Source organism: Pseudoliparis swirei, chromosome 18 (assembly GCF_029220125.1).
Source record: "Pseudoliparis swirei isolate HS2019 ecotype Mariana Trench chromosome 18, NWPU_hadal_v1, whole genome shotgun sequence".
Classification (NCBI taxonomy): domain Eukaryota; kingdom Metazoa; phylum Chordata; class Actinopteri; order Perciformes; family Liparidae; genus Pseudoliparis; species Pseudoliparis swirei.
In genome coordinates this window covers 2,158,759-2,171,373 of record NC_079405.1, presented here as the reverse complement: position 1 = coordinate 2,171,373, position 12,615 = coordinate 2,158,759, and the positions used below count along the sequence as shown (strand labels likewise).

General features: G+C 42.7%; 1 protein-coding gene and 3 non-coding genes across 5 annotated transcripts in view; 2 read left to right on the top strand and 2 right to left on the bottom strand.

Moving 5' to 3' along the window:
* zgc:171566 overlaps positions 1-7,447 on the top strand; it is a 31,334-nt gene extending 23,887 nt beyond the window's left edge. The window contains exons 7-9 of one of the 2 annotated variants that reach the window (XM_056436426.1): positions 4,859-4,949; positions 5,156-5,293; positions 6,388-7,447. In XM_056436426.1, coding sequence (XP_056292401.1) covers positions 4,859-4,949; positions 5,156-5,293; positions 6,388-6,509 — 351 coding nt within the window. In that variant the 3' untranslated portion in view covers positions 6,510-7,447. Of the gene's footprint in view, positions 1-4,858; positions 4,950-5,155; positions 5,294-5,362; positions 6,354-6,387 lie in introns of those variants that run through there. The other variant, XM_056436427.1, reaches the window with a different exon arrangement.
* Positions 1,370-1,441, bottom strand: trnat-cgu (transfer RNA threonine (anticodon CGU)). Its single transcript has one exon. It is a non-coding gene; the product is annotated as a tRNA-Thr (tRNA).
* Positions 3,741-3,797, bottom strand: LOC130209101 (U7 small nuclear RNA). Its single transcript, XR_008834539.1, has one exon. It is a non-coding gene; the product is annotated as a U7 small nuclear RNA (small nuclear RNA).
* A 1,346-nt stretch (positions 7,448-8,793) lies between the features above and the next one.
* On the top strand, positions 8,794-8,865 carry trnat-cgu (transfer RNA threonine (anticodon CGU)). The gene has a single exon. It is a non-coding gene; the product is annotated as a tRNA-Thr (tRNA).
* The last annotated feature ends 3,750 nt before the right edge of the window (positions 8,866-12,615 follow it).

The window sequence follows — 12,615 nt, the reverse complement described above, 5'->3', positions numbered from 1 at the left end:
CAGTTACTTCCTGTTATGTCTTCATATCTCTATAACTCATCCATCTGTCCATTCCCCTCTGATTTTAAGGTTTGGTTGGGATTCAAACCAACGACCTTTGGTTTGTAGAAACACCAACAGCTTCACGCTTGAACAGTCACATTCAATGTGGTGTTCAGGGTCATTAGCATGGGATCCGCCACATCCAGTCAGAACACATGGAGCACCATGAGTGATGCTAGTGAGGTAGAATAAGAATCAGTCTGGAGAGGTGATAGATTTAGGAATCATTGCTCTTTAGTAATTTTCTAGAAGGATTTCCATAAAGGAATCCTCTAACTGTTAAAAATAAAATATCTGTATTTGTCATCTTGCCATTTTATATTCTTAATATATTTATCTGAATATCAAGTGAAGTACATTGTTTCTATACATTTAGTGGATCCTGATCTGTTTTTCTGTGGTAGCAGGTCGACTTTACTTTCAGGTGTGGATGGGACTCAAACCCATGGTGCTGGATTTGAAAGACTAATTCATTTCTGACCTCCATAGTAAGAGCTGTTACTAGTTAAGTTATTTATGTAACAAGAACCACCTTTAGGCATTCCAACTGAAAACTATTCATTTGATATCATCAGTCTGAGATCCAAAGATGTTGATATAATTCAATTCAATTCAATTCAGTTTATTTGTATAGCCCAATTTCACAAATTACAAATTTGTCTCGGAGTGCTTTACAATCTGTACACATAGACATCCCTGCCCCAAAACCTCACATCGGACCAGGAAAAACTCCCAAATAACCCTTCAGGGGGGAAAAAAAGGGAAGAAACCTGCAGGAGAGCAACAGAGGAGGATCCCTCTCCTAGGATGGACAGATGCAATAGATGTAATGTGTACAGAAGGACAGATTTAGAGTTAAAATACATTCAATGAATATGACAGAGTGTATGAATAGTTCATAGTAGGCATATTCCACGATGGAGACCTCCACGATCCATCAGGCAGATGGCGGTGGGGAGGAGGAGGGGAGTCTCAACAGGACAGTGGCGTAGTCATGAGCAGGAATTCCACGACCCAGGCGATCCATCAGGCAGATAGGATCTATGCCGTCTCATAGGGTCCGATGACCCCATGAGACGTAAAGTCAAAAGGACTTCCGGGGAGAAAGCAGAGTTAGTAACGTGTGATTGAGAGATGAAAATTCATCCTTAAGGAGAGAAAAAAGAGGAGATAGGTACTCAGTGCATCCTAAAACGTCCCCCGGCAGCTATAAGCCTATAGCAGCATATCAAGGGGCTGGACCAGGGCAAACCTGATTCAGCCCTAACTATAAGCTCTGTCAAAGAGGAAGGTCTTAAGTCTACTCTTAAATAACAAGTTAAATAGAAGGCATGGATGGGAATTGAACCCATGATCTTTGGTTCACGAGACCAACGCCTTACCACTTGGCCACCACGCCTTTGATCTGGTCACAGACAAACTGAATAAATAAAGCCGGTATTGTTGTCAACAATAACAGATTAACATTGACCACCTAACACATGGACCCTTAACGTGACTCTGACATGTGGCGAGTACACAAGGGTCCAATCCCAATGTCCGAACTCAAGGACTCAAAGACTTTAAAGTGCATTCCCTTCAAAGTCTCCAAGGACTCAGGGCTGTCCCTATCGGCTTGTTCTAGATCAGTGGTCCCCAAACTACGGCCCGCGGGCCGAGACGCGTTCCGATTCTTTATTTTATTCACCTGGCCCGCTGCCGTTGAGATTACAGTGAGACGCGGAGAAAATGTGGAGTGGTGCTCTTCGCAATAAAACATATTTGATGGGACGTGTCGCGTCTCGGCCAATCAGCGTTCAGATGTCCACAGCATTTGGGAAGTTAGGTTAGCTTGAATGTTAGTCCGCGACATCTGCTGCTGTCACGCTGCACGGTGCAGCGATGCTAACAAAGTACCCGTACGTTAAAAATGATGTGATTTAGCATATTTTTAGTTTCGATACTTCATTAAAAGAGCGATCAGAGCGCACGCTGCTCCGCTCCGTTAAATGCTGTCTGCACGCGCATGCACTCACAGCGAGTGGCGCGCGCATCGCTCAGCCGTGATGCGCGCTCACAGGTGAGCACATTCTCACCTCTCACTAGCACCCCCCCCCCCCCCTGTTAAAAATTCAATAATATATGTAGTTGTTACATAATACATTGCATAACTTTTATATCAAAATATCAAGTAAAGTACATATTGTATATACATTTACACACATTTACTGTGTTGCTTCATTCTCAAACTTGGTTCAAATCCCTTTTTTTCTTTGGTAGGATGTAGAATTTACTTTCAACCTAAATATTGATATTAAGCTCCAGAAAGTGGTTTTAAATTCAAGAACATATGATGATGCTATGTGATGTTTCTTTAACACCACCTGAAAGTAAAGTCGACCTGCTACCACAGAAAAACAGATCAGGATCCACTAAATGTATAGAAACAATGTACTTCACTTGATATTCAGATAAATATATTAAGAATATAAAATGGCAAGATGACAAAAAAAGATATTTTCTTTTTAACAGTTATAGTGGGATTCCATTTATGTAAATCCTTCTAGAAAATTACTAAAAGAGCAATGATTCCTAAATCTATCTCCTCTCCAGACTGATTCTTATTCTACCCTCACTAGCATCACTCATGGTGCTCCATGTGTTCTGACTGGATGTGGGCGGATCCCATGCTAATGACCCTGAAATAACATGAAGTAACTGTTTCTTTGACTTCTTGTTTATCCAGTAGGGATGTGACCAGATCCAAGGCGTGGTGGCCAAGTGGTAAGGCGTTGGTCTCGTAAACCAAAGATCATGGGTCCAATTCCCATCCATGCCTTCGAATTATTTAGATATAAAAGTTATGCAATGTATTACGTAACAACTACATATATTATTTAATTTTTAACAGTTAGAGTGGGATTCCCTTGAAGGAAATCCTTCTAGAAAATTACTTAACGAGCAATGATTCCTAAATCTAACTCCTCTCCAGACTGATTCTTATTCTACCCTCACTAGCATCACTCATGGTGCTCCATGTGTTCTGACTGGATGTGGGCGGATCCCATGCTAATGACCCTGAACACGTTTGACGTTGACGTTTTTACATTGACATTGAACATTGAAATGTGACTGTTCAAGCGTGAGCTGTTGTGACTCCACTAAACAAAGGCTGTTGGGTTGTTTGTCAACCAATCTTAAAAAAACCTTAAAAAAACACATGGACAGACAGTTATAGATATGAAGACACAACAGACCACTGTTGTTTTTTGACTTGTTGTTTCAGTTTTGATGTGACCAGACCCAAGGCCCAGGCTAAGTGGTAAGGCGTTGTGGTGTAAATAAAAAGAAACCAAGTTCATGGGTTCATCCAATGCCTTCCTATTTTAACTTTTATATCAATCAAACATCTTTGGATCTTGACTGATGATAATGAATAGTTAGTTGTTGGAATGTCGTTGGGTGGTTTGGGTTCTTGTTATATAAATAACAAAGTAACAGCTACTCTTACTATGGTCAGAAATGAAGTCTTTTCAAATCCAGCACCATGGGTTTGAGTCCATCCACACCTGAAAGTAAAAGACCTGCTGCCACAGAAAAAAACAGAGGATCCACACTAAATGTAGAAAACAATGTGTACTTCACTTGATATTCAGATAATATATTAGAAATATATAATGGCAAGATGACAACAGAGATATTTATTTTTAACAGTTAGAGTGGGATTCCCTTTATGGAAATCCTTCTAGAAAATTACTAAAAGAGCAATGATTCCTAAATCTATCACCTCTCCAGACTGATTCTTATTCTACCCTCACTAGCATCACTCATGGTGCTCCATGTGTTCTGACTGGATGTGGGCGGATCCCATGCTAATGACCCTGAAATAAAAGGAAGTAACTGTTTCTTTGACTTCCTGTTTATCCAGTAGGGATGACACCAGATCCAAGGCGTGGTGTCCAAGTGGTAATGTGTTGGTCTTGTAAACCAAAGATCATGGGTTCAATTCCCATCCATGCCTTCAATGAATTTGATATATTAAACTCTTTGGATCTCAGACAGATCAATTAAATGATTAATTTCCAGTTGATTGAATTATGGTGCTTGATGTTAGAGAAATAACTTCACTAGTTCAACCTCTGGCTATAAACCGATAGAGATCTGATGAATTGGGAACTGGTTGGTCTTTTGAATCCAGCATCATGGGTTTGAGTCCCATCCACACCTCAAAGCAGACCGAAACCATAAGATACATGTGTTATAGAAACATCTAGAACAAGCCGATAGGGACAGCCCTGAGTCCTTGGAGACTTTGAAGGGAATGCAAAGATCATTGGTTTAATTCCCATTCATGCCTTCAAATGATCTTGATGTTTTAATCTCATTGGATCTCACACAGATGATATCAATCAAATGATTAATTCTCAGCAGGAGTGCTTTATGGTCCTCGTTGTTAGACAATCACTTCACTAATTCCATCTCTGACTATAGAACTATGGATCTCTGGTAAAGTGGGAAGTGGTTGTTCTTTGATATCAAGGCCCGTGGGTTTCAGTCTAGTTCTTCAAATATTTGCTTTTAAACTCAAAATGGGATTCTCTTCAGAAGCAGCATTCTAAAAAAAAATGATCAAATAATTCTTAATCCATTACCTCTCTAAATTGTGGTTCTTCTTCAACCCACAGCAGGATCTATCCATGTATAGATTGAAGGTGCTTACGGTTTCGATCTGTCAGTGATCGTTTATGTGGCATCAGAAACGCGATAGCAAGCGGACATTGACACGCGTTGCTGGGTAAACGAGGATAACCTTTGACCTCTGGCTTCTCACCAACAGAACTTCAGCCAGAGTGCGTTGCTGAAGAGGTTCTACAAGGTCCTGTCCACCAACAGTGACGGGGAGAAAGAGTTCATCTCCACCATGGAAGGTACCGGGACTCCCTCTCTACTCCAGGCTGTATGACTTCCTGTTGTTCCTCAAACAGACAATAAAAGGTTATCGTGCAACACGTAGCTGCTGTGACGTCACCTCTAGATGGCGCCATCATAACTGAACTGGTGTCTCAGAGACAGCGATAACGAGAAGACGTCGGGTTGTTGACGACCGTGATGATCTGTTTCTGCTTCTCCTCAGCCCACCGCTACCCGTTCTATGCAGTGCAGTGGCATCCAGAGAAAAGCTCCTTCGAGTGGACCGATAAGCCGGGCATGGTTCACTCCACGGCCGCCGTGAGAGCCAGCTTCTACACCGGCGGCTTCTTCGTCTCTGAAGGTAGAGCGTGGCATCTCCGCTTCTCCTCACCCCGAGCTCATCCGGTGGTTTCTGTTTCCTTCAGAGCAGAATATATACAAACCATGGAGTCGCTGGTTTCACGGTGATGAAAGAAGGCTGCAGGACACGAAGGTCTGATTAGTCCTGTCCATAACTCCTCATACTGAATAATATACCTTTAAATCATAACGATGTGGTCAGAGAAACAGGAGAGTACTTTTTAAAAACTCTGTATTCAGAGAAATAGGAGAGTACTTTTTAATAATTATGTATTCAGAGAAATAGGAGAGTACTTTTTAAGAACTATGTATTCAGAGAAATAGGAGAGTACTTTTTAATAACTGCATTCAGAGAAATAGGAGAGTACTTTTTAATAACTCTGCATTCAGAGAAATAGGAGAGTACTTTTTAATAACTGCATTCAGAGAAATAGGAGAGTACTCTTTGCCGAGTTCTATTTGAATTTATTCTCTTCTTTTCATTTTCACAAAAAAAATTAATGAAATCTTAAGTAAAGATGTAAAAACACCATAATTAACATTTGTGTTATTTTCTACTGCCTTTGTTAATTGTAAAAATGTCATGTTCCGTTCAGTCTAAACCGCCATAACTCTTCTATTGTTCAGGTGTGACTGAACTTGATGGTCACCTGTATGTTTATTTATGATGTTTCTGTGATAACCGTTCTCTCCATTCGTGAAGGCGGTAACATCTGGCCACAGGGACTGCGGTGGAAATGTAGCGTTAGCTAAGACCGACATATTAACCCTGGGTTGATTAGTGTACGGTCCCTGTTCAAATAAATTTTACAAAATTAAATTAAAACAATAAAAATAATCAAAATTACAGTCAAGTCTGAGTGATCCTGCAAAAAATGACGATTGTACCCATAAGTAATGGATTACCAAGAGAACATAATATTATGGAAATTCTTTATAAGAAATAACCGTGTGAGAAGTACCACTTCTTTTCTAAGCAGGTATACTAGAAAATATCGAGCTGTAAAAAAAAAATGTATATATATTTTTTTGTCGTCAAGGAAATAACAACTGTATGTTTCTTCTCTCTCTCTCTCTCCTCTTCCTCCCCTCCAGCCATGAAGAGCCACCACCGTTTCTCCCGCCCCCGGCAGGAGGAGGAAGCCCTGATCTATAACTTCGCCCCCGTCTACATCCGGGGTCGCGCCGCCTTCGTGCAGATATACTACTTCGACTGACGGCGTCTTTAAGAGTTTAACACAAACGGCACGTCAACAACTATCAGCTGATGTCACAGTCATAACAAATACATCGACGGGGAGGAAATAGAGTGACAAAGAACACGAGCCAATAGGAAAACAAGTAGAACGCCATATGCCGATGATACGCTCTCTCCAAACCGCCTCCGAGTGCCGTGGCTGGTTAGAACTCAAACAGTGGCAGAAGGAACACTGAGGGACTATATTCTACCTCCAGTTATTTAGGTCAAATATTTAAATGCATTTAAACTAAACATATAAATAGTGATGAACATTCGGTGGACAAAAATACAGTAAAATGTCCATTATCTAATTCTCAGGGCCTCATTTTCATCCTGTTACATGTTTAAAATACAAATAAAAAACTCTTTTTTAAATGTTCTATTGGGTTCATCCGCTGCTGTTTGACTATTAATTAGTTAATTAACAAAGAAGTTAATGTATGTTTTCTGGACTTTAATCGTAAAACGTAGAAAGAGAATAGATAGAATATACACTTTTATTAATCCCCAAGGGGAAATTAGTTCTCTGCATTTAACCCATCCTTAGTTATTAAGGAGCAGTGGGCTGTGGTGAAGCGCCCGGGGGTTCAGTGCCTTGCTCAAGGACACTTCGACTTGCAACTAATGGGGAGAGCGGGGATCGAACCCACAACCCTGCGGTTGCAGGACGGCCCTCTTACCCCACTGAGCTAAAGCCACCCCAGTGAGGAGGAACTTTCTGTTGCACCTCATATGCACCTCTAGGAGGATCATTTAAAGTCGGCGTGCATCAATACCAACTCAGTCTGCAGACGTCACTTTGAATTTATCTGTTTTCAACTGTTTCTAAATTCAAAACATGTTTTCGATTTGATTTCGGAGATTTATGAACTTGAAAAAGTCCTATTCTTATTAAACTGATATCAATAAACCTGCTGATGAGTCTTGAGAAATAATTAATCTTCACATGATTGTATTTGTGTGTCTGTGGAAAACTGTCTGTGTATTGTGAAAGAGTATTTTAGTTTTTATGTCGTCAGAGATGTCGCAACATGTCGCCAAAGATTACCAACTTTCTACTTTTATGTTATTTATCTTAATTTTACACTTGGCAAATTTCATTTGGCTAAAGAAATTAGATTATATCACACTTTACTTTATTCACCCCCAGGGGGGAAATATCTTGACGCAGAAGAAAAATATTTTTTACAAATATACAATCAAATTAAATAACAGGACATAATAGATTTATGAATTTAAATAATTAAGAAAATGAAAATGTAAAAAAATTAAATAAAAGTCTAAAAGTACAAATGTGAAGAAAAAAGAAGAAGAGCCTTAAAACATTTCTGGTTTTATAAAAGTGAGCGATGAAGAAAAGACCAAAAGCGTTATACATTTAAGGTCACATTTTAAAAACGTGACCTTAAATTTAAACTTAAAATCCAAAATTTAAATTTAAAATCCAAAACAACTTTTTTTTAACCCTTTAGTCTGATGAAGATGTTTGTTTGATGTAATTTAGACTTTATAATAAATCACCTCAAACTGATCATCAATAAACTGCACCGCTGTCACTTTATACTTTAGAGACACTACATACACTATAATTTTTAGACTTTTATTTTAAAAAATTACACTTTCATTTCCTTTATTATTTGAATTCTTAAATATAATATGTAATATTTCTATTTTTCAGTCTTATTTAAAATACACGTTGTCACCACAAAAGGACGTTGTGAAAAAATGTACGCAAGAAATGTCGGAACAAATAAATGAATTCAACCGAAATAAAAAATGAATGAATCAACAACAAAAATATATATAGATATATATTTGTTTTAATTGATAATTATCCCTATTTGATCCTATTTAATCTGATTTGAGAGCTTCCTGTACGACACACAGGGACAATGAAGGCAGTGAAGTAAACCTCAAATTATCTACTGTCTTTATTTCCAGATTAACTTTAATCTCACTTTGTAAATATCAGGAAACACACCGAGTTGCATGATGGGAAACTGGTATGGCGTTAGGCCCGTGTACTAGAGGTTGTGTGTTCGATCCCCGCCTGACCCGTCAAAAGTTCCCTAAAAGCTCTTTATTGATCACATCTCAACTCAATACTTGCATCACTTGTATGTGGGTTTTTTTTGTGAGAACTCCACCCCCAAAGTATGACGTCACCGTCAGCCCGCACGAGCTGCACCGTGTGGAACTAAAGGGACGCGCGAGCCGCGTGTCAACAATAGAGCTGCGCGCGTGCAGCTCAGCGGCATGACGGCGTGGTGGCCAAGTGGTAAGGCGTTGGTCTCGTAAACCAAAGATCATGGGTTCAATCCCCGTCCATGCCTGGAGCCGAGCTTCAACTCCTTTAATGGAAGTCCAGTAAAGCTCATGACGTCACCACGTGTCAGTCTACTGCCACTTTTAAGTTCCGTAATGTTCCTTTAAGTTATATTTCGAGCACGTGGGGGTCATGTGACGTGTCATGAGACCATAGATAACCATTGTTGTCACACCGCTCTGTTAACAGCTCGTTTCAACATGTTGAGGATGTTTTTACTTCATTAGAAGTGTTTATATAAGTGTACCTGTTGGTGTCGGTAGACCTCCTCTCCTTGAACTGGAGGAGTCTTATTCACAATACAATGAGTAAAGTACACAATCTAGTACACGCACAATGTGACTGAAAAGGCAGAATCATAACGCTGATGTATTCCTATTATATTATTATCTCTTAAGTTAAGATATTAAAGAAAAAAGAAAATAAACAAATATATTTCATTCTTCTATGTCGTCTGCACATTCTGATGATCAGATCTGTTGATGAAGTAGAACCACACAAAGCCATAAGAGACACGTAGTGTTGGGTTTATATCTGTGTTCTTCTCTCCGGGACAATACGTTGTTTCACTTTCATATTCCTCCTTTTATTTAAAGTCCTAACTTGTTCCTGAAGTAACATCCCGGCGCCTCGGGAGCTCCTCTGTTGTTCCGCTGCTGCAGAATGACGTCACTAACATCCGCCGCGCCGTCGCATGGCAACCACGTGGTTCAGTGACGGCGGACCGCGACCCGTGTGTCAAAAGTCCAGCCTGCAGGCGACACACACACACACGCTCACGCTCACGCTCACACTCACACTCACACACACACTCACACTCACACTCACACTCACACTCACACTCACACACACACACTCTCTCACACCGGCTCGACATGGAGCGGCAGCAGAAGAGGATCCTGTGTGTGGGTCTGGTGTGTCTCGACATCATCAGCGTGGTGGACAGATACCCAGAAGAAGACTCGGACAGCAGGTCAGCACGCGCACGCGCACAGACGCGCTGCCTCCTAACCAATCAGAGCGCTGTGTCGGTCAACGCCCCCCAGGTGTTGCCTCTGGTCTGAATCATAGAGAAGGACGTGTTGTGTGATTATGTTCATGTGGCAAAGCTACACTGGTTTATATTTAATGATCTTAAGTTCAGGTTTGATCATGTGAGGCGGTTTCTACTGAGAAGGTGATTATTCATGGTTCCCTTAGTGGAAGCTCAGAGGGCAAAGGTCAGAGGTCGGGACGCGATCAGCAGGAACCGCAGTTCTCATATGTTTACCACCAACGTGTCCTCCCCTAGTATTCTTCCCAAGTGTCCTCACTAAGTGTTCTCACCAAGTGTCCTCGTTAAGTGTCCTCGCCAGGTGTCCTCCTCTACTGTCCTCACCAAGTGTCCTCACCAAGTGTCCTCACTAAGTGTCCTCGTTAAGTGTCCTCGCCAAGTGTCCTCACTAAGTGTTCTCACCAAGTGTCCTCGTTAAGTCTCCTCGCCAGGTGTCCTCTACTTTTCTTGCCAAGTGTCCTCACCAAGTGTCCTCACTAAGTGTCCTCACTAAGTGTCCTCATTAAGTGTCCTCGCCAAGTGTCCTCACTAAGTGTCCTCCAAGTCCTGTAAGTGTCCTCACCTAGTGTTCTCACCAAGTGTCCTCGTTAAGTGTCCTCGTTAAGTGTCCTCGCCAGGTGTCCTCCTCTACTGTCCTCGCTAAGTGTCCTCATTAAGTGTCCTCACTAAGTGTCCTCGTTAAGTGTCCTCGCCAAGTGTCCTCACTAAGTGTTCTCACCAAGTGTCCTCGTTAAGTCTCCTCGCCAGGTGTCCTCCTCTACTGTTCTTGCCAAGTGTCCTCACCAAGTGTCCTCACTAAGTGTCCTCACTAAGTGTCCTCGTTAAGTGTCCTTGCCAAGTTTCCTCACTAAGTGTCCTCGCCAAGTGTCCTCGCCAAGTGTCCTCACCTAGTGTTCTCACCAAGTGTCCTCGTTAAGTGTCCTCGCCAGGTGTCCTCTACTGTCCTCGCTAAGTGTCCTCACTAAGTGTCCTCACTAAGTGTCCTCGTTAAGTGTCCTCGCCAAGTGTCCTCGCCAAGTGTCCTCACCTAGTGTTCTCACCAAGTGTCCTCGTTAAGTGTCCTCGTTAAGTGTCCTCGCCAGGTGTCCTCCGCTACTGTCCTCGCTAAGTGTCCTCACTAAGTGTCCTCACTAAGTGTCCTCGCCAAGTGTCCTCACTAAGTGTTCTCACCAAGTGTCCTCGTTAAGTGTCCTCGCCAAGTGTCCTCACCTAGTGTTCTCACCAAGTGTCCTCGTTAAGTGTCCTCGTTAAGTGTCCTCGCCAGGTGTCCTCCTCTACTGTTCTCGCCAAGTGTCCTCACCAAGTGTCCTCACTAAGTGTCCTCGTTAAGTGTCCTCGCCAAGTGTTCTCACTAAGTGTCCTCACCAAGTATCCTCACCAAGTGTCCTCACCAAGTGTCCTCACCAAGTGTCCTCGTTAAGTGTCCTCATTAAGTGTCCTCGCCAAGTGTCCTCCCCTACTGTTCTCGCCAAGTGTCCTCACTAAGTGTCCTCACTAAGTGTCCTCACCAAGTGTCCTCGCCAATTGTCCTCGCCAAGTGTCCTCACTAAGTGTCCTCACCAAGTGTCCTCGCCAGGTGTTCTCCTCTAATGTCCTCGCTAAGTGTCCTCACTAAGTGTCCTCACTAAGTGTCCTCACCAAGTGTCCTCGCCAAGTGTCCTCACTAAGTGTTCTCACCAAGTGTCCTCGTTAAGTGTCCTCGCCAGGTGTCCTCCTCTACTGTTCTCGCCAAGTGTCCTCACCAAGTGTCCTCACTAAGTGTCCTCACTAAGTGTCCTCGTTAAGTGTCCTCGCCAAGTGTCCTCACTAAGTGTCCTGACCAAGTATCCTCACCAAGTGTCCTCACCAAGTGTCCTCGCCAAGTGTCCTCACCAAGTGTCCTCACCAAGTGTCCTCGTTAAGTGTCCTCGCCAAGTGTCCTCATTAAGTGTCCTCGCCAAGTGTCCTTCCCTACTGTTCTCGCCAAGTGTCCTCGCCAAGTGTCCTCACTAAGTGTCCTCACCAAGTGTCCTCACCAAGTGTCCTCGCCAAGTGTCCTCGCCAAGTGTCCTCGCCAAGTGTCCTCGTTAAGTGTCCTTGCTAAGTGTCCTCTGCGTCTTACACCTAGATCTAGTCCAGATGCGTCCCCCTATAGGTATTGATTATTGATCGGTGATGTCGTCCCTACAGGTGTGTGTCTCAGCGTTGGCAGCGAGGAGGAAACGCCTCCAACACCTGCACCGTGCTGTCGCTGCTCGGGGCGCCGAGCGCCTTCATGGGCTCGCTGTCCGCCGGGCCCGTGGCCGAGTGAGTAGATCCATACGTCTACCGATACGACCGATCAACACGTCCGATCAACACATCTATCCATACGACCGATCAACACGTCCGATCAACACATCTATCCATACGACCGATCAACACGTCCGATCAACACATCTATCCATACGACCGATCAACACATCTATCCATACGACCGATCAACACGTCCGATCAATACATCTATCCATACGACCGATCAACACGTCCGATCAACACATCTATCCATACGACCGATCAACACGTCCGATCAACACATCTATCCATACGACCGATCAACACGTCCGATCAACACATCCGATCAACACATCTATCCATATGACCGATCAACACATCTATCCATACGACCGATCAACACATCTATCCATACGACCGATCAACACGTCCGATCAACACATCTATCAA